Here is a 20,252-nt window from a genome sequence, read left to right on the forward strand (position 1 = left end):
ACGAGCGAGTGACGGGGCACACATACACACAAACACACACACACACACACACACACACACACACACACACACACACACACACACACACACACACACACACACACACACACACACACACACACACACTCATGGTATATGAGGTGTGACCATCAGTGATAAATTACAGCAATAAAATATAACAAAAGTAGACGTTTGTTGTTAAAAAAAAGCGCAGATGGGCCACAGACCAGACAGTGCTTTGCTTTCAGAGACAGGTTTTACACCCTGGGTAACTCTTGCACGTTCCCCTGATCAAATGAATGAAACAGATTGAGACATGAAGAAGCTGCAAAAGGAAGATCCCCTACTGTTTTTCATCTCAGCACACACATCAAACAAATCACACCCACACTCCCACCCCACTCCACTTCTTCTCGCTGTAAACCAGTGACTGTGTGTTTAGAATTGACAGGGAATCATCTGTTGGAGCAGGAGAGAAAATGATGATGATCAGCCATGTTGAAATGGAGGGGGGAAAAATACATTGAGGAAAGCAGCAGGAGAAACGGTGAGAAGGAGACTCTGCTTTATGGGCTTTGACTTTGTCTCTCCTCCAACCTGCAGTGGCATCTGTAACCTGAACTGGTGGCAAATGGAAGAAGCTCTTGTGGCTCGGACCCTCCCTGCAGCTACACACACCCTCCACCAACTCATATAAAGCCCCAATACCCCTTTATGACATTCTATCAAATTCTGAAGATAAGTTGTGCGATTTTCTATTTGGTTGTTCAATACCGGGATGCTCCTTTAAATAAAAAAATATATATATATTTTATAGAGGTTCTATTTTACACCTTGTTGTAAATGGGTATTGCAATGAATATATTACTGCAGGCCAGGGACTATCTTTGAACTGACTTCAACCTGAAATATAAAGACCACTCAATGCACTAATATATAATATATTAGAAATAATATAGAAATATCTATACAATACCTTGGTATCAATTATTTGTTAAATAACTGCATTATTAAAGAGAATAAAATAGACATCCACATAGAAGTAAATGTATACTTTGAGTTATTATGTGTTAAAAATAAGAATTGATGTGTAATTTGATACATTTAGAGTCAATGTACATTACAGCATTGCAGGATGACATTAAAGATGTTCAGTTTGCAATTAAAGCTTACTGATATTATCACAGCAGTTAACTTTCATAACCGATATGACTAATACAATGAAGTGAATGTGGAACAAGGTGGTAATAAGATTAATGAAAGCATTTCCACTTTAAATCAATGGTTAATGTTGATCAATGATCTAAGCAGATGGGGGAGAGGTGGAGCTGATTGGTGGAACATAAGGGAACTATTTCCCATCAATTAGATAACAGGCAGAAGAAGGGCTGATTGGTGGTCAATGAGAAGGAAACACACACACACACACACACACACACACACACACACACACACACACACACACACACACACACACACACACGTGCAGAAGCAGCATTTAGGCTGAAGACTACAAAAGCTATTGTTTGCAGATCCAATTATGATCATGTACGGTAGAACTGCTTTGTGTGTTTAAAAGAGACATCCACATTTCAATACACTGCCTCTAAAAATGAGGGCCCCTTCTCTGTGCAAGTATTTCAATAAGTGAACATTGAATGAAAAAAATAAACCATCAATTCAATCATTTTAAACTGCATTACATGTTTACTTCATACACTCCAGACTAAAGCTTTACAGGAGGCTTTATCCCATTGCTTCCCATGGTCCAAACAGATTAAAGCCCTGATTCCCCTCGGTCAGGATGATCATCTTAAAATAGCAGGCATGATGGGAAGCCACCTCATCGTCTCATGCTCAGCTACAAGCTCCATGTTTATGGCAAATGACTGGAATATTCCTTTAATTCCCCTATAGTTTATAGGGTGTTGGGGTTATTAAATGCTCTTTAAATCGCATTTACAAACAGCATCACTATAGCCTGATATGTTATATTTATTCGATCACTTAGGCCATTTATATTTTAATTTCTTAGAGATTCCCATGCAGTCACTTTGGTTTGATGTGATATTTGCACCCCTCTAGCAACAGCCTCAGTTTATTTCCTATGCAGGTAAAGCAGTTTAAATTAAATTATGTTTCCTTTCATCGGTTTAAATACCTTCGGTTGCATAGTTATGCTCGCGAAGGAAGCTGTTGTTGATTTTCCGGGTGTCACTCTCTTCCTCCATTGATAAATCGGCTGTTTCGGGATCCTGAACGCGGCAGACCTGCTCCCATCATGCCCGGTACCGTCAGCAGGCGGGCTGTGGGACCAGCGGGGGGGCTGTCATGGCTCCAGATCTCCGGTGTAATCAACACAATCACGATCAAATCCCTGTGATGATGGTGGTGGTCGTGATGGTGGTGACGATGTACGGGCAGGTCCTGTCCTCACCTCAGGGCGTATCCAACCGCGACGCAGTGACAGTGCCGATTCCAACACTGGATTAAATACCTCAATTATATTATCGCGTTAGATCCTTCGTTTGTGACACGTAGGCCTATGTCTCTCCAGGAATACAATAAAATATGATCAAATTCACCACAGATCGCCTGTAGAGCTGGTTAAAAAATATATATGAAATGTCTTGTTGAAGGTGCAGCAGCGCACTCCGTAAACCTCTTGTGGAGGATTTGAGTTTAAGCAGGCGAGATTTGCCCCCTCCCAGTGCCAGCGGGGCGGGCGGGATTATGCGTCAACAAGCTTGCTCCGATCACTTCTCCGTTTCCATGTCAGGCTCTCAGCTTCCAGAGTTGCACCTTTCGCCTTTCCGTATCCTAAAAATCCTGCAGGGTCTCTTCTCTCATTCATTCACTGGCCCCTCAGCTGACTCACTGTGCCGGATAGCACAGAGCAGAGCCGTGCTGTATTACCCACCGAGGAGGGCCCCTCCCATCTTTAAAAACCACAAGCAGCAAATGTAACGCTCACTGGAAACACCACCACAGAGGAAGAGATCATATTCTGATGACCATCTATGTACGTGTAAATCAGACAGTTTGATTATTGTCTCGACACCCTGCACTGCATCGCCATCCATCCCTCCATCTTCATCCTGCTTGCTTGCTGCAGAGGCATCTATCACAGCAGATTGAGCATACTGTATGTGCTTCCCTTAGTGCAGCTATTCACCAAGAGAGCACAACAGATGCTTTATGAGATGAGTTAAATGCTATAGGAAGCGCATGACAAGGCACATTTTGGTCCGAACACTTGAGAAATGGGCGTGAAGTTCAGATTCAGATAAATCGGGGCAGAGAAGGACACAAAAGGAGCGCGACGGAGAGAGAGGGATGAGTCGAGGAAGAGAGAAGACCGGAGAGCCACAGAGAGGCCAGAAGAAAATGAAAAATCCCAGACGCTGATTAATTAGATTAGTAGGGCCGCCGTCTGCGCCTCTTTCTGGAAAGCTTCGTTTCAATGCTGAGTTTTAATAACAGAACAAGACCTTCGACTGGTCAAACCGTAAGCTTTGATGAGTGTGAGTGTGTGTGTGTGTGTGTGTGTGTGTGTGTGTGTGTGTGTGTGTGTGTGTGTGTGTGTGTGTGTGTGTGTGTGTGAGTGTGTGCGTGAGTGTGTGTGTGTGTGTGTCTCAGATGTGTGGCTGCAGTGCATCGCTGCCCTTATCTACTCACTTTACCCTAAATCTCTCAAGCTCCACAAAGGGACTGGGTATCTCCCCGGCACGAGCCTCCACACACACACACACACACACACACACACACACACACACACACACACCCACACACACACACGCTCACAGCAGCGGCAATAAAGAGATTGTGGAGCCCCCTCTCCTAAATGCATTAACTCTCTAATCCATGGGACCATTTGCACATCCAATCCTCTGCTCCTGTACTAATGGGTATCTGGCTGTGAGGGTAGCAGACTGCTCGTGGCAGGAAAACAGGGCCTTCCTACACATGCTATTTAACACCCCATCACCCTCCAACCTCCATCTCCCCATCAGAATACATTACAGGACGCTATCCATGCGGGGGGATAATGAAGGTTGCCGGAGCGTCTGTGAGGGCCCGTGGTTCACATGCTTTCGTATTTACAGTCCTCTGCTCCCTTAATGAAATCTGCAGAGGAACTCTGTCATCCTTGACCCTCTCAGATCTGACTGAGTGGTCAGCGATGCTTCCCATCTCTATCAATATTTAAACAGGCTCCACGAGGACAAAAGACACACACATTGTTCCTCTTCCACAAAAGACTTACGGCTAAGTTACAGCCGAGCAGCAAGACGGGATGAAATTGAAATGCTATCGATGAAACAATGGGTTTAGCAGAATGAAGCCGCATGGATGAGAGGTTCAGGTTTGTCAGATTTTGTTGGGAGGCTAAGGGGGTGGGGGTGGGGGGTTATGAGGAGGAGAGACAGACAGATGAAGGGCAGGGTTGGCAGTTAAAGGCACCGAGATATTTGACTGTATAATGAGTGTTGAATGCTGCTCGGAGCCAGAGCCTGGGATCAATGCTGCCGCTCTAATAACATTCACCATCTCGCTCCTTGCCTCTCCCATTCCTGGTTCATATATGCCAATCTTCTCCCCCTTAACCCCCCCCTATCAAGTCCGAATGTGACCACACTGGCTCCTGTGCAGATGGAAAGCAACAACCCTGACTGGAAACCAGTACGACTCTTAAATTGATGCTGTCATGTAACCTTCAAGTGATCCCAGGATCGATTTTAGTCTGAGATCCTTTACTCGAAATGCCTCAAGTTTGTGCACCCAATGGCTCATGTAGCCTATTGCTCCCTTCCTCTACCTCCAGCCACTTGTTCTCCTCTGCTGGCTCACTTCTCTCGCTCATTACATCCCATCTCTCACTCCGCTGGGTAGGAGACCGGTGACGGCGCGTCTACGGCCCAGCTGCTGCGTGTCAGACTTGCAGGAAATGCTCGGGGGGCCACCAGGATTGGAGAGCGTGTCCTCAATTCTCCTCTGTCGTATGGACAAAGTGGGTTAAATTAGGCTACAGCAGCCCGAACATAGGGACACGATCACATGGCAATGATATTTTAGTCATGCCCAATTGCTTTCCTTGATGTGTGGTAATTGCTTGACCTGGGGATGCCGTTGTTGGTTGGGCTACAGGCGGCAACAACGCTGCCTGCATACCAAGCAGTATATACATTCACACAGTATAGATATTTGACCACACAGTAGAGTTATACTTCACCTTCACTGCAAATCCCTCAAAGCCCTCAATACTGCAGTCGATGGTATATTGACCACTGCATAAGGTCTGGTTTAAATAGGGTATAATATTGATTACTTTCATCCAGTTAATCCAACAAATATGAGATTAAGATAGATCAATACAAAATATATTAGAGAGCCATATTGTTAATAATATATAGGAAAAATATCTTAACACGAGAGGTGGAAAATATATCATGGTGCAGTTAATCTAATTGACCGGTAGACAGTGATTCAATTGTGCACTGATTTCCCTCAAAACAGTCAAATAATTACATCTGCAATGCCTTGAAGATAAATGAGTGAAATCTTGTGCAAATCAATCCAAAATCTGCATCAAATACTTTCAAACACAAGATATGCCACTAAGATTGCCCAAAAAAAAGTGTATTTGGTGTGTAACTGATGGGTTCCTCTGAATGCATGCTTGATTTTCAATAGCGGGTCACAAAGCCGTACAGTATGTCTTCTGCAGTACATTTCACAGAGTCTTCAGAATGGAGTCGGCTTGCAATATCGATATAGGATTTATTTAAGTATAACGTTTCATATTTTTGTTCCTGTTTATGGATGGATTATGGATTAAATAAGAACAGGAATATTTGGTTTTGGCTAATCCAGTTTAATACAATTAAATGCCTGAAATGTTTTTTCAACATCACATTGATGGAAAAATCATATTGCAAGACTATCTGCGAGTTACAGCCAGTCTAGCCGCTCTGTAGGCTGTACTGGCTACACTTTGACAAAGCCATGCTATGATAAAGATGCGGACGCTAGCACTGCAAAATGCTAAAAAAAGACAATGCTAGCATACTGATGTTCAGAAGGTAACCTGTTAACAGTTTTCACCATCTAAGCATGTTATAAAGCTAACATTTATTGATTTTGGATGGTTATTTGTTTTGCTGATATTTGGTCAGACCAACAGTTTGACCTAACGATAGCTGTCAAGGGTTTAGCAAAGTTATTACCATTTCTACAAAAGAGCTAATGGTTGTGTTTACCAAATGATATGGGAATCCATTCAATAGTTGTCCAGACATTTAAAAAACATCAACCCAAAGAAAGTGCAAGAAAAATAAATAAAGGGTAATTAAAGTTAAAAAGAGGAACATCTTTATAAACAATGATATGCCAATGCATACAATAGTTGTCTAGATATTCCAGTCAGGACATTCTTGCCACCCAAAGAGCCGCTATCATGGCTTAATAATCTATATTGCCATAAAACATTGCTGCTAATTGATTTATAATATTGCCCACAATGGTTAAATACAAATCTCTGAGGGTAAACACATCCATATTATTGCATGACATATACAGCCATAATGCATGATGCAATTGTGGATGAGTGTGAGTAAAGAACACAGGAACAGAAGGGTGAAAGTCAGTATTAAGATTCAACCTGAGGCTGACCTTTGCCCCCTTTATTTCCAGCTTTATTATAGGGGCACTAAATGTCTCATTCAGACATGATATATTATTATCTCCACTCTGTGATACTCACAAATATGACTCCAGAAGGTTGGTAGCAGTGATGACACTTTTTAAAAGTCAATTTGCTGGACAAGGGTGGATGAAATCCCTGATGTGAAATATATACAGCAAAGCCTATTTAGTGGCTGAGCTGATTAATATGACATCGCTCAGTGAGACGAGCTGTGTCAGAGCGCACTAACTGAGCTACAAAGTTGTCATGGTTATCATTTTCAATGCCGTTTCACTAGTTTTAGATCCCCTCAAAGTTATTAAACAAATAGGGATGATTCAGTAACATAAGATTTTTTTTCACTCCAAACATTCATTGCCTTCCATTAGCCATGCATCCCACCATGGCATTAAGAGGAGCTAAACACATGTAGGGTAATAGGATTGCCCTGGCCGTCCATCTGTCAGGGGACTGAGCAGCAGAAACCCCCGGGACGCAGCACCCTGGCCTGATACACCTGCTTAGCCGGCCTTTTCTTTACGCTTTCTTCTCTGGAGATATTTATTCAGTAATAAAGCGCAACCTCTGTGAGAGTAAAACACAGCCATTCAAGTGTGTAAAAGCCAAAGGACTAAGTAAAAGGCTGGAAACACACGCTCCGAGGGAGTTTATAACCGCCTTGGTTGAAATGTGATAAAATGCAGATACTGTTCTGTTTAATGGAGTACAGATGGAGATGCATGGCAGTAACTGGTGAACGGAGAAAGCGCGAGACAGGGTGGGGGAGGAACACGGAGGAGAACGGAGGGCCTGGGAGAGGGAAGGAGAGAAAGATAAAAAGATGGATGTATAGTTTTGGTAGAGGGCATTAAATCAAGCCTAGAGGCTGTCCCTAAATCAGCGGGCTTTACTCTTGGTGTCATTCCAATTACATCAGGATGAGACTAATGCTCCATTGCTCCGAGACTTCAGACCAGCTCGATTGGATTTTCTGTTTCCCCCCCTGACTCTCCTTTCCCCTCCCCCCAGCCTTCCCCCCCTCTCTGTAGCTCCCTTGATAATGAATTAATTGAAAAGAATGCATGTACAATGATTAGCTCAGGACGGTGCATTTTGGATGAACATTAATCAACTGAAATCATTTTGTTTGCAGCGACACAGCTTTTTCATATGCTGTGAAATACCTCATGGGAATACGGATTCACACATGAGTCATGACCAATATGGATGTCTACATTAGCAGGTATCCTTACACAAAACACGAACATTTAAATGTATTAAAATGGTATAAGCAGTAATGCAAAAGTGGCCTTAAGGCAAGGAAGCATTCACACATTGCGCATTTATATTTGTTTTGGGAACATACAGTGTAGTCACGCTGAGAGGAAATGGTGCCACTTAACAGAAAATCATTGCATTGTACCATTCCGGTTGCTAGGAAACTGCAATTGAACTGGCATTGCAATGCAGCACAACAGCTGTCTACATAATTGGACAATTAAGATCTTAAAATGTCATTATTTTGGTCATATTCATCTCAATGAAGGTTCAAGCGCGTCCCAACACGTTTTCTACCAGTTGGGTTAATGGGCTGAACATGAGGAGTTCATGTTGGGAGCAACGTGGTTTTCATTAGGGAAATGATCAGTGGTGCATTAAGGGTAAGGAACTAAGGATACAGAAATACAACAAAGCACGGAACCATCCATGCTGCCCGGAAAAGCTTGGACGAACACTGTGTACGTGTTAAGTATTCTATATATATCCTACAGCACTTTCCTCTCTGCGGGCAGATGAAAGACCGGCAAGTAGAAAGTAGGTTAAGCAGGTTAGTGAATGAGGCACCTCCCATACAGGACCAGGATGAGGATCCATGCAGAGATTATGTTTAGGACCACAGACGGCTATTCAAAGAGCAGACGCTGAGGCTAACAGAAATGGGTTAATGGGAGAATCCACATAAAATACTTAATTCATGTGTGATATTGTATCATATAGCACAGCTCGGGGGATACATGTTTTGATGACATCATCTAGGGACCAATACTGGAGCTGATTCATTGACATATGAACGATTCAATAAAATAATGGAAAACTCCTATAATACTATAACAGCGCCCCATTATAATTGTCCTGCGATTTAAGAGATGTTCCAATTAGCTGTAAGCACTACATTTAAATAAAACCAATTTGGTTGTGATATCTCAGACAGAAACTCATTAAATGTCACTTTCAGTGTCAATGGACCCATTCCACCAGTAACGATATCAATTCAAATGTGATGCCTGAAGAGACTTGACATTGTCTTTGATTGTAGATATTGGTTAGGACTGTCATCATAATGAAGGATCATCATAAAATCAACATGAAATCATCATAATAGCAAAGCTGAAACGTTAAGATTGTATCCATTATTTTTTAGCCTATACTTCATTATCCGACATAACATCAATTTAAAATAACTTTAAAAAGCAACAACCCGAAGAGTCGCCAGACATTCTCGTAGCTTTATATGGATGTACTTAGACATAGAAGTGCTTTGAGCTAAATGCTAACGTTAACAAGCTAACATGCTCACAATCAAATGCTAACAAGCTGATATTTAACAGACATAATTTTCACAACTTTAATTTAATAGGTTAGCATGCTAACTTTTGGCAGCACAGCTGAGGCTGATGGGAATGCCATTAGTTCTGCTATTGTTTCGGTCATCAACCAAAGTATGATCAAATGTGTTTTGACCCTATGATAGCACTAGAGGAAAAACGTGTATTAAGATACCAAATGTCATGGCATTCCAAAAATCACAAACTGGTCCCTTTTACCAAGATTTTAAGGTAATCCATCAAATGTATTTTTTATTATTTCAGTCTGGACTAAAATAGACCTTCAAAAAATCAACCTTTCCAGCGAGGCCAACAGAAGAGCAAATATTTTTTTGTGATCCAGCCTCTTAAATGGGAATACTAGCTGGTTTGGTTTCTTAGTCTTCAATGATAATACGTTTAACTAATTTGATGACTGCTGACATTAAATAAACTGAGATGTTGCCCTGGTTTTGGGTAAAATGCAATGGGCCTTTCTCACCATTTTCACATTTCAAAACGATTGTTAATTTATTCAAGAATGTACCAGCAAGATGTGGGGGAGGAGTTTCATTAAAGGTGGGGTAGGTACGTTTGAGAAACCGGCTCGAGATACACTTTTTGTTATATTCCATGGAATGCTCTTAACATCCCGATAGCAATGAATATCTTAAGTGCTTTGAATCCATAAAAAGATTTCATCTGTGGAAGCCGTAGCGCTGTAAAAAGCACGACCAATCATTTTACCCGGCCCGGCTAAAATAACTGGATGGCCTACCTGCCTGCCAGCCTTCCATCTGTGCACAAAGGCTCTAAGGAAGTGGCAGATTTTTTCCGATTGTGTACTTTCAAATTCTAGCGCACTCGAGCTGGTTTCTCCAAAATGACGGAAAAAATCTGCCACTTCCTTAGAGCCTTTGTGCACAGATGGAAGGCTNGTGTGCCTTGGCAGTCTCAATTGTGTAATTCTTTTTTCTTTTTCATTTTTAATATTTATTTTTTCAATTTTTTTATGCATACTTCTTGTCAACATTAAGCTGTCTTTGGCTCTTTTTCTGCTGGAACAAATGTAAATTTCCCCTCTGTGGGACGAATAAAGGTATTCTGATTCTGATTTAATGCCATGCATCAAAATCAATGATACTGCTTATCATTGACATAACCCAGCCTGTGGAAAACAAAGTTCCCCTAGCATTTAATAAAAATAAAATAACAAAGGTTTAGAGGAGGTTTGTTGTTGTAAAAAATAACAGACTGGCATTTAAATGGTTAACATTTTGAAATGTTATGAATATTACTCAAGATAAAGACTCAAATTGCTATGAAGATTCAACTTCCTTTCAAGTCTTTCAAAAGGATATAGTAACGTTTTTTACCCAAGGGTAATGTATGTATGTAACACAGTGGTGGCAGCTGCTCCCCTTTAAAGCCTTCAAAGTATGATTTAAACAAGTTCAACAAAACAATCAAATTTTAAGTAACTGGTAGATGCCCTTGGTATAAAAATGATAATTCTATATTGTGTTTGTCTTCACTAACCCAGCGAGGTCATGGTCTCCTCGCTCTGCTGGACCTGCTGCGCCATCATCCGGCTGATGCTCATGAGATTCTCTGTGATGTCGCTGGTTGTCTGGGCCAAGCCTTCTTTGGTCATCTTCCTGAGAAATAGAATAAAACCATTATTTGAATGTATACTCAAAAAGGACTACAAAGATAAGAATGATGTATTTATTTATTACAAGACTGAGAGAATTGTGTATCTTCAACAAAAATAGACATAAAGCTGAGTGCCAGTCGTCTCTTTAAGAAACATTACACACTGTTGGCTCACCTCTCCCTCACAGCACTATCTGCTCCATAAAGAAGCGCCTGCTTCTCCATTTTGTCTATAGACAGTTTGCTGGCCAAGTTGGCTTTCCTCCAACCTGTCTGGTTACTGTGAACATAGTCACAAACACAAAGTTTAATAACCACAAGTGTAATTAGAAAATATAATAATCACATGACCGTTTTCCTCCAGGTTAGCTGCATTATCAACACACAAATGTGACAAGAAACACAGCAGTTCACAATAATACAATCCACAGAATGTTAGATTTTTTAAATATACAGACATTTAATTACATTTAGCTGATGCTTTAATCCAAAATGACGCAAATAACCAAGAGGACACACATTCAGTATTATTACCTCAGCATCTGTTTTCTGTGTCCCTCCACCTGACTATTCAAAGCCTGCTTCTCCGACTCTTTGTCCTGCTCCATGGCCATCTGCTCAAAATCCTGTCAAAGAAACAAAAAAAGCCCTCTATTATGATACTACCAAGTGCAAGTAGTTGATGTGCAGCTTCAAATAGTTTCTTACCTGAATCCGCAACCTGAGATTGTGGAAACTCTTTTTCACGTCTGCGTTCAGTTCTGTCAGCTTACTTTCAGGGCCTTGGCACTCATTGAGGTCCTGGTGAGGTATCAAAACAAGGATGAGAATAACATGCATAGGTTTACTGGTATAAACTCTCATTTGACTGTAAAAGCACTCCAAACACTGCTGGAGAATGAGGGCTGTTTGAGTGGTTTTCTAAAGATGATCTTAGACTGTCTGTCATATATCTATTGGTCTGTCAATTATTCCTAAGCGTGAAAATAGTGACACATGAATATTATAATTGTGCATATGGTAAGTGACTTCAACAATGAATTATCCAACTATTTGAATGGGTTTCCTTTACACATTTAAAAAAGCAATCAGTGGAAACTAAATTACAAATATAGGTCCACTCAAATGTGTGAGAGAAAGCTAACCCAAACTCAGTTAAGATTGGTCTTTTTGTAAAGCAGGTGCATCCTACTGTAAATCAGCTTCAACATGAATAATTTATATATGACAGAATAAGCCAACGTTACCTTTGACAATAGCCAATATAAGTTCTTGATAGTCGCGTTTTCACATTTCATATAATACCCTTACATATAAGGAAATATGACGCATTAAAGAGAAAGGTAAAATCATGTGTAATCCACCGGTAGCTGCAGCTTGTCTCGAGCTGTCAGTACACCGGCTGTCTCGAGCTGGAAACACTTCATTTAGCATTCTGCTATCACACGGTTCACTTACATGACAAGCTTCAAAAGCACCATGTCTTCACATAGTGCTATGTAATCTTATCAAATAAATACTCGCACCTGGATGAGAGCTTTGATTTCCAGGTCATATTTGAGTATTTCTTGTTCACAAATTCGGACGTGGACATCTGAGGACGCCATGTTGCCAACTAGCCGGCTCGCAGCTACGGAAAAACCGGAAGTCTGTTTTGATGGTCGAAGGTCGCCCATTCAAATGAACAGAACAGACCTCGTACGATATTAAAAAACAGAATGTATACAATACAAATATGGTGTTATACTATATTTAAAGTATTTACATTACTGATATATATGGTCTGCAAAGACAAAATTCACTGAAATAAACAAATAGCCTTAAGAACGTTCTACAGTCATTAACATGTAGCCTACACTAAAATGTATCACGATGTGTCAACATAACAAGGAGAATCTAAAATTACATTGACAAAAACATGTGTCAGAAATATCAACACTTTAGGCTAGAAAGTAATAAATGAGTAAAAACAAAATACAAAGTGACAGAGCAATGGTGTATTTTTTGTTTATTAACGACTATCGTATGGATTACATCCATCACTAATATTATCAGACAAAAGCAATCGAACACACATCAAATACTCCACTTCACTATTTAAAGACAGGTCATTCATATTAACAATAAACACGATATACATAACATATACACCGGACAACAAGAGAATGTTGTTTCAATTTAAAGTAAAGCACATTCAGTGAGATCTCTCAGAAGTCCTTTGGGAATTATTTTTACACAAGGCGCAAGTGTGGGCATCACTCTGTATATCAAACAGGGGTCTGAGTTTAGAAGGAATGATCTCAGCATGAGGTGAGAAGCAAACGTCCATTGGTATGCAGCAGAATCAGGTCCTCCCCTGCTGGCAAAAGTAAAAAGAACAGTTAAAAAAACAAGCATGGCAATAATATAAATGAGTTATAGGCTACTATATAAGTACAGTATGAGCTGCATAAAAGGTACACAATAAAAGGTAGGTTCTATAATTTACTTTTTTCAGAGGAGGAAGTGTACCTGCATGATTCGGGAATCCTTTAAGAATACATTAAGCCCAGTGATAGTTCAGGTACCAGATGACGTCAGTGGACAGAGATGGCCCAAAAAGTGGGTTCAGCTGGGCCAGAATTGCTATCAACCAGCTGATGAGAAAAAAAGGGTATTAAAATCAAATGTGTCAATACAAAACTACTTAAAAAGGCAAATAAAAAAAAGTTATTGTGTTTCCTATTGTGTTACAAAAGGTAATTCTGAATTCAGGCCAATCATTTTCACTATAAAAGATTCAGTTTTAAGGATTATCAAATTGAGGGCTTTCATAAATTAACTTCACCTGTCTCTATGGAGTTATTTTGCATATTTTACATGTAACATGAGCACACTTCAACTCATTGTGAATATAAATAATATATCACAAGACAGTAATACTATACACATAAACGTCCAGTGGTAGAACAGTGGCACTCTGATCTATTATTTATAATGTACATTTTTAAAAGCCACAAAATAGTGACGTGAACAAATATTGAAACTGCTCATTACACATAGAGGCAAAGGAAAAACCTTCAACAGTGCATACTCCATAGTAATTCAATAAGACATCAGAAAACGAAAAGGTGCATATTGTTACATTTAAGGAGTATGAGGAATATATTGAATAAATCATTTTAATCCAAAAATTACATGAATTATTCAAATCAACTGATCATAACAATATGTTTGCTTTATACGTGATTATTACTGACCGTTAACTTTTTGATTCAATTTGTGCTATTGGTTCATGAATGCATGACATGGTCTTAACATATACCGGTTTTAAAGCACAGAAAACAACATTTTAATTTATTTGTACATTTCTTTAATGATGATAATACTTACAACAGGTAACAGCAAACAGCAGTTAACACCAGCATTGTGACTATCACTCTGTGGAAATTTGAGAAAATATGTAAGAGGTAAGCATCTAATACTGCATTAATGTAAAAAAACATCACATACTTTTAACATAGCGTGATCTCGTGATGCAAGTGACAAACAGGCAAATAGAGGAAGTTCAATCAGGCATATTTTCCAGAGATGAAGTACATTGCCCTTGAGTTCGGTCTTTAAATATATAAAAATACACAATTGAAATGTATTCCAGCGATATGTCAATAACATCAATATTTTTAAAAAAAAGTGGGAAGTACTGACTAACACAAGAGGGGCTGTAGCTTAGTTAGCTAACACTAACTTTTACTTTGGCAAACAAAGTTTCCCCACAAGGTTTACATGTTTTAGTTGTTCAAGTAACTTTGAGAAACTTTTTTAAAGTGTCGCTACATAATACAGTGTACTTGTAACAAATGAGAGTCACGGGATAACATAAAGTAACACTTCCCTTAGCTGGCTGTGTAGCCAATAGGAAGCTAAAGGTAAGCTAACAAACTCACCCTCTGTTTGGTCCTTTGGGGATGAACCACGGCACTACTCCTCCGATAATGCCCCAAAACAGAGTCATCACTGACATGGCGATCACAAAACCCATTTCTGCCATGGTGGGGTTTCTTGAAAACCAAGGATATCTCAGTTGTACAAACTTTTGACAACTTCAGTGCTGTGCAGCTGGCAGACAGGATCCACAGGCAGCACGTATCACATGACCACCAACAAGAGGGAGGGAACAGTCTAGCATTTAGTGTATGAAACATTAATATGTACAAAATTAATCTGCAAACCTCCTGAGAAGATGAGGCAATGACCACTTTGGCATATAAAACATGAGACAAAGAAAAGCAGCATATTGTTACATTTAAGGAGTTGGAATCATAGACTGTGTATAGGTTGGAATACGTCATTTTGATCAACAAATCATTGATATAATCTATGTTAACTGAATTTACAAATATTTTCAAAACTGATTTGTCAAGTGTTATCTAGACTGATCAGCAATTCATATTATATAAATGATAGTTAACTGGCCCTTGATTATTTGTATTTAATGTGTGCTATTGGTATGACATGTTTTAAAATAAAGAGCATGACGACTGACCAGAGAAGTACGTGAGTCTTCGCCTTGTATGAAACAATGAGAACAAATATATATCTTTACATTTGGAGAAACGACCAATTTGGCCTTTTTAAAAAAAAATCAGTTCACTCCTTTAATTATTGCAGTTTAGAGATTGGTAAACATTTTTAAACTGTTCAATTAATCTTTGAATCTTTTGGAAAAGAGAAAATGTTCTGCATTTATTGCTACCCTTCCCCTTGGCAATAACTGTGTGTGGTGCGTGGGTTAAATAAATACTTTTCAGGTTACTCATGTAATGTTCATTTTAGAGTCTGACCCTAAATATTGAGAAATCTAACCTCCACAAGACAATTTATGAAACTTACAGTAACATTCCACTCATAATTTGCATAATTGCCAGGTTCTAAAAGACTTAATCCAATTTCAAAAAATCCAATCAAATGGGTAGACGTCTTTATATCCGTCAAGGATAAGAAATCAAAATAAGACAGAGCCCATAAATATCTGTATTTTATTGTATGTGCATTACTCAAAAGAAAAAAATGTATCTGTATTCAAAACGAGTTCCTCCAGATAGCAAACATCTGTCAGCACTAATTCTTAATGACCTTGGATTCCTAGATGCTGAAAGACTCACTTTTAGTGGACACAAAATGAATATTCAAGAGTTTGGTGGGATCTGTACAGACATGACAATTACCTAATTATCTTCTGAAAAGGGATGCATTGTGTACCTCAAATAAGGCAGGTCATATTTGACCAAGATTCCCTAATGTAGACAATACATAATGATTGCAAAGACAAAACAACTCACCTACATAATCAAACAACACACGACAGACAGCATATGGTCCATTTATACATTTTTTTATTGAAAGCAAAAAGTATTTTTTACTCCTGCATTTTCTCAATGGTCTCCTCCTTGTATTTGCCCTTCTCCTTTCCATCGGCGCGAGACTTGGCCTTGCGCTCCAGGATCTTCTTGCGGTCCTTGTCCAGCTTTAGCCTGGTGATGACCACCTGTAAAGGAAAAATAAAAACGGGTTGGTAAACAATCATGGAATAAGCAAGTGATGCCAATCATAGTAGGGCATGTCTGAAAATAATCTGGTGTCACAACTACTTACGGAATGAAAGTATGTCCAAAACCGTTTTAATAAAAATACTATTTACAAGTGTACATATAAGTTCCACAACAGACACATGGATAGAACATGACCGGCACCACATTTCTTATAAAGCCAAACATGATGTGCATCAAATGTCTGTATTTATAATTCACAGTTCAGTGCTTCAAAGTAAAGGCCCACTGTGAAGCTCTCTCTGATACATTTTTCTCAATTGTAAGAGAGCACAAGATAACAGTTTAAGCGTAATGAGTGCATTTAACTTCTTTTGAATTCAAGCACTCTGTAAGTATTGCATGCTGGTTAAACAGTATGGCTTACTAGATGACTTATATTTGAACTGAAATCCTCTGTTGTCATTCCTTGAATTTGTCCTTTTTTCAACATGTTTGAGAATTTGCTACAACACAGCATTTTGCCAGTATGGGGATGAACTAATACATTAAAAAAAAATCGTTGTGGTGGGGTGAAAACGAAAAGGCAACTGCAGCCCAGTAAATAAGAAAAGGACAAATGAGCAATGGCAGGTCTGCTGCCTGTTTAAGGGTCTGTGTAAGCCATAGCTGTGAGTGAGCCAACATGTAAAATACCAGGACGCTAAAACTGCTGTGATAATTGCATTTGAATAAATGAGCAAAACTATTCAGAAAAGCCGTACAATCTAAGGATACAGGCATACAACATTACTATTGCTTTAATGTACCATACATCGGTAGTATCATCTTTGTAGCACTACATTTAAAAAAAAATACAAAGCAAGATGTTGTGAAACTTTTCAGTCACTGAAACTACAGTGAATTTGAATGTTGGTAGAATAGTGTTTTTTTCATATTGCCTACTTTCCAACACGGTCAAATGTCATTGTCATCTTGTTAACAAGGTGTGAAACTGAAAATCTAAATATTAGGAACAATATTCTTTCCAGTTACAATAAAAGAAATGTACTTTGAAGTATAGCCCTCTATGATGTATTTTCTTTCAAGCTTAACTTTGAACTTTAAAGCCCCGAAATAAGTGATAAATGTAAAAAGTGGTTGGTAAACAGAAAGAATAAAATGTCATTCAATCCAGCCACACCGCTTCCTACATTGTCAATGATTACAGAATGTAAATCGGATTAGTGTTTCTTTGACAGTTTTAAGCCGGTTTACCTTTTTTGAGTAAAACAATCAAATCAACTGTTGTCCAGACCTTTCATTCTAACATAGAACACAATAGTGTGTCATCAAACAGTCAAGTGCTTCTCTGTAGATCTACCTCTTTTTTAGAGTGCTTGCAAGGATACTCGTACAATTACTGATAAAAAAAAGGGACATTTGTCTTGTACTTCAGGAACACAACAAAAGTTTTTCCTCAACAAGGAATCTTCTTGAACATAATTTGTGTGGCACTTACATTTCACATTAAAAAAAGGGGGAAAAGAACACAAATTCAGTGTCAACACCCAGCTAATGAACAGTTTGAGTCTCTCTAAGGTGTAGGTTACAACTTTGAACAATGCCAATTACACTTTCTTTTTTGCCACTGAAGGCAGCAAACCAATTTGAGGATATAGTGGACTTTCTCACCTTGCTCGGGTGGATACCGACATGGACTGTGGTTCCGTTGGCCTTCTCTCTCTGCACACGCTCGATGTAGATGACATACTTTTTCCTGTAGACCTGCACTACTTTGCCAATCTGCTGACCTTTGTAGTGTCCACGGACAACCTGTAAACATGAACAACTATGTCAAGCAAAAGCCTTACACTTTATATGGCAATGATGAAAACATTAAGCAATTGTAACTACAATACCTGGACTTCGTCATCTTTGCGGATGGGCATGGACCTCACGTTGTACTTCTGGCGGAGCTCCTTGGACAGTGGGGAAGACATAATCTTCCTCCTGATGTGTGAGGGGGCATTGAAATGCCTCTTGCGGTTCTTGCGGCGGGAGGAGGTTACAAATGGATTGAGCTTCATGATGCTGTAAGCAAACGAGACATGAAAAAGGTTATTATCCAGTTTAAAATGTCTCAACTGATGAAAGCATGACTCCTGTAAGCATGCACTGATATAATTGCTTGTTTCCAACTTGCAGTACTACGAGAAGCTATTTTCTCTACACATCAACCATTTTACAATGAAATTAACGTTGCAAAAAAGGTTAGCAGAAACACGTAACACCTTCCCGGTTTTAAAACAGCTAGATAGAAGGCTAGGCTACAATCTGCCTTCAGAGCCGTATGCTAAGCTATAAAGCTACTAGGTTAGCATAACATTAAACAGAGTAGAGCAAGCGTATTTCTGTGCCAACAGTAACAAAGTTATATTACCGAGTGTTTTACAGACTAAATGAAAAGCGGTTAACTGTAAAAGAGGCGGAATATTCATCGCAAGTACCAGAAATCAACCACCTTCACTAGCTGTAGCCGACATGCGGATACTGAGGGACCTAGCAGGGACACCAAAACCTGATAGGTTTTTTACTAACAATAAATAATCAATCTGGGTTCAATATTGGCATTATTTTGATTTGGATTATGTTAAAATTGTGTTTAGACGTTTATAGGGACACACAACGAGAATAAAGGCAGGATGGATAGTGATTACTATTGAAAGTATCTGCAAGGAAATCTTACCCTGCCGTTTGCTCCTCTATGGCCGGCGGAAAAGAGACTCGCACAGTACTTCCGCTGGCCTTAGTTCACACTCAAGTCTCGCGAGAGTTCATATATATGGGGAAAAAACATGTGAAAAACTGCCACAGTTATCAAATTATAAATCAACAGAACATTATAATATTATTATTATAACTGTTATGTGTAGTTCTTACAGCTTTAAAATGTAAAGCTGTATGTTTATTAGACTTTTAGGATTTTCATAATCCTGCATTATTGGAAAATAAACAAGCTACTGTTTATTAATATTATTTTGCCAAAAATAAATTCCAAATCCCCTTTACTGGTTTTATATTATATGTTCATCATTGTACTGTAACCATAGACTGTAACACGACTGTAACTCTCATTTGCTGTCAATATTAAATAGTGCCACAAGATGGCGCCAAATCCAATTGAACAATAACCTGGTCAGCAGTTGGAAGTTTTGCACATGATTCATCAAGTTTGAGCCAATGGTCATTATCACACACTGTGCTGTTTTAATCCCCCCCTACTTAAAATCAACCATGATACTGGGATACAACACAAATATAACCTCTATCATTGTGACACCATCAATGTTTGGGGGCTTAGATTTAACTTAGTAGCCTCCATGAATCATATGGTAACATCGTGGGAACACCATGACCATTCCGGACCATCCCTGTAATTACTTGTGTTCCTCCAATAAGCTGACTAACACGAGGGGGTGGGGATGTTTACACCGGCAGACCACACATAGGCTACATTGACCTCCCATCTGTGAGGAGAGACACGACCCCCTGTCCGGCTCTCACTCAAACAACTCGGACTGAACTACCAACACGGAAGCGGAGGTGCGGTGACATTGTGCGGCTGTTTGTTCCCCGGGCGGCGCGCAGTTTTACCGGAGCCTGCTGACGCCTGCCTGCGCTGTCTGCCTGCGAAAAGTGATGCTGTCATAGCCCCCTGCGCCGCGGACGGAGAGCCTCTTCCCCTCCCGCTCCCCCAGGTTCTTCTCTGGCTGCTGTCGCGGCGGCAGTGCGGATGTGGAGCCCACAACGCAGCGC

At 39.7% G+C, this 20,252-nt stretch overlaps 4 protein-coding genes across 6 annotated transcripts in view; all 4 read right to left on the reverse strand.

Annotated features, from left to right (window-relative positions):
- Nucleotides 1-3,060, reverse strand: part of ppp2r2ba (protein phosphatase 2, regulatory subunit B, beta a) — a 19,124-nt gene extending 16,064 nt beyond the window's left edge. The window contains exon 1 of the mRNA XM_010772789.1: nt 2,162-3,060. Coding sequence (XP_010771091.1) covers nt 2,162-2,231 — 70 coding nt within the window. The 5' untranslated portion in view covers nt 2,232-3,060. The remainder of the gene's footprint in view (nt 1-2,161) is intronic.
- A 7,744-nt stretch (nt 3,061-10,804) lies between these two features.
- Nucleotides 10,805-12,562, reverse strand: LOC104946891 (vesicle transport protein SEC20-like). Its single transcript, XM_010772796.1, has 5 exons — nt 12,453-12,562; nt 11,635-11,727; nt 11,461-11,552; nt 11,102-11,206; nt 10,805-10,928 (listed from the first exon to the last, which is right to left on the reverse strand). The coding sequence occupies exons 1-5, from the start codon at nt 12,531-12,533 to the stop codon at nt 10,805-10,807; spliced, it is 495 nt and encodes a 164-aa protein (XP_010771098.1). The 5' UTR covers nt 12,534-12,562.
- A 346-nt stretch (nt 12,563-12,908) lies between these two features.
- On the reverse strand, nt 12,909-15,187 carry atp6v0e1 (ATPase H+ transporting V0 subunit e1). 3 transcript variants are annotated; one of them, XR_798504.1, is made up of 4 exons: nt 14,853-15,081; nt 14,299-14,346; nt 13,415-13,562; nt 12,909-13,285 (listed from the first exon to the last, which is right to left on the reverse strand). XR_798504.1 is itself a non-coding variant. In XM_010772791.1 (4 exons), exons 1-3 carry the CDS (start codon nt 14,954-14,956, stop codon nt 13,469-13,471), a joined length of 246 nt encoding a protein of 81 aa, XP_010771093.1. In that variant the 5' UTR covers nt 14,957-15,187; the 3' UTR covers nt 12,909-13,282; nt 13,438-13,468. The 3 variants fall into 3 exon arrangements, 2 of the variants coding, with proteins under 2 accessions (XP_010771093.1, XP_010771094.1); XM_010772791.1 differs by having other exon boundaries at nt 12,909-13,282; nt 13,438-13,562; nt 14,853-15,187; XM_010772792.1 differs by having other exon boundaries at nt 13,438-13,562.
- A 1,092-nt stretch (nt 15,188-16,279) lies between these two features.
- Nucleotides 16,280-19,258, reverse strand: rpl26 (ribosomal protein L26). The gene is made up of 4 exons (XM_010772793.1): nt 19,183-19,258; nt 18,356-18,527; nt 18,129-18,269; nt 16,280-16,453 (listed from the first exon to the last, which is right to left on the reverse strand). Exons 2-4 carry the CDS (start codon nt 18,521-18,523, stop codon nt 16,325-16,327), a joined length of 438 nt encoding a protein of 145 aa, XP_010771095.1. The 5' UTR covers nt 18,524-18,527; nt 19,183-19,258; the 3' UTR covers nt 16,280-16,324.
- Between the last annotated feature and the right edge of the window lie 994 nt (nt 19,259-20,252).

Source organism: Notothenia coriiceps, unplaced genomic scaffold (assembly GCF_000735185.1).
Source record: "Notothenia coriiceps isolate Sejong01 unplaced genomic scaffold, NC01 NC01_scaffold00011613, whole genome shotgun sequence".
In the NCBI taxonomy this organism is placed as follows: Eukaryota; Metazoa; Chordata; class Actinopteri; order Perciformes; family Nototheniidae; genus Notothenia; species Notothenia coriiceps.

Coding starts and splice junctions, on each gene's coding strand:
- LOC104946891 (XM_010772796.1), bottom strand. CDS start 12,533: ATGGCGTCCTCAGATGTCCACGTCCGAATTTGTGAACAAGAAATACTC. Junction 11,728..12,452: donor AAATCAAAGCTCTCATCCAG/GTGCGAGTATTT, acceptor ATACCTCACCAG/GACCTCAATGAGTGCCAAGG. Junction 10,929..11,101: donor GATAGTGCTGTGAGGGAGAG/GTGAGCCAACAG, acceptor TCTATTTCTCAG/GAAGATGACCAAAGAAGGCT.
- atp6v0e1 (XM_010772791.1), bottom strand. CDS start 14,956: ATGGCAGAAATGGGTTTTGTGATCGCCATGTCAGTGATGACTCTGTTT. Junction 14,347..14,852: donor CCCAAAGGACCAAACAGAGG/GTGAGTTTGTTA, acceptor AAATTTCCACAG/AGTGATAGTCACAATGCTGG. Junction 13,563..14,298: donor GCTGTTTGCTGTTACCTGTT/GTAAGTATTATC, acceptor TTTTCTCATCAG/CTGGTTGATAGCAATTCTGG.
- rpl26 (XM_010772793.1), bottom strand. CDS start 18,523: ATGAAGCTCAATCCATTTGTAACCTCCTCCCGCCGCAAGAACCGCAAG. Junction 18,270..18,355: donor GCAAAGATGACGAAGTCCAG/GTATTGTAGTTA, acceptor TCATGTTTACAG/GTTGTCCGTGGACACTACAA. Junction 16,454..18,128: donor TCGGTATCCACCCGAGCAAG/GTGAGAAAGTCC, acceptor TTTCCTTTACAG/GTGGTCATCACCAGGCTAAA.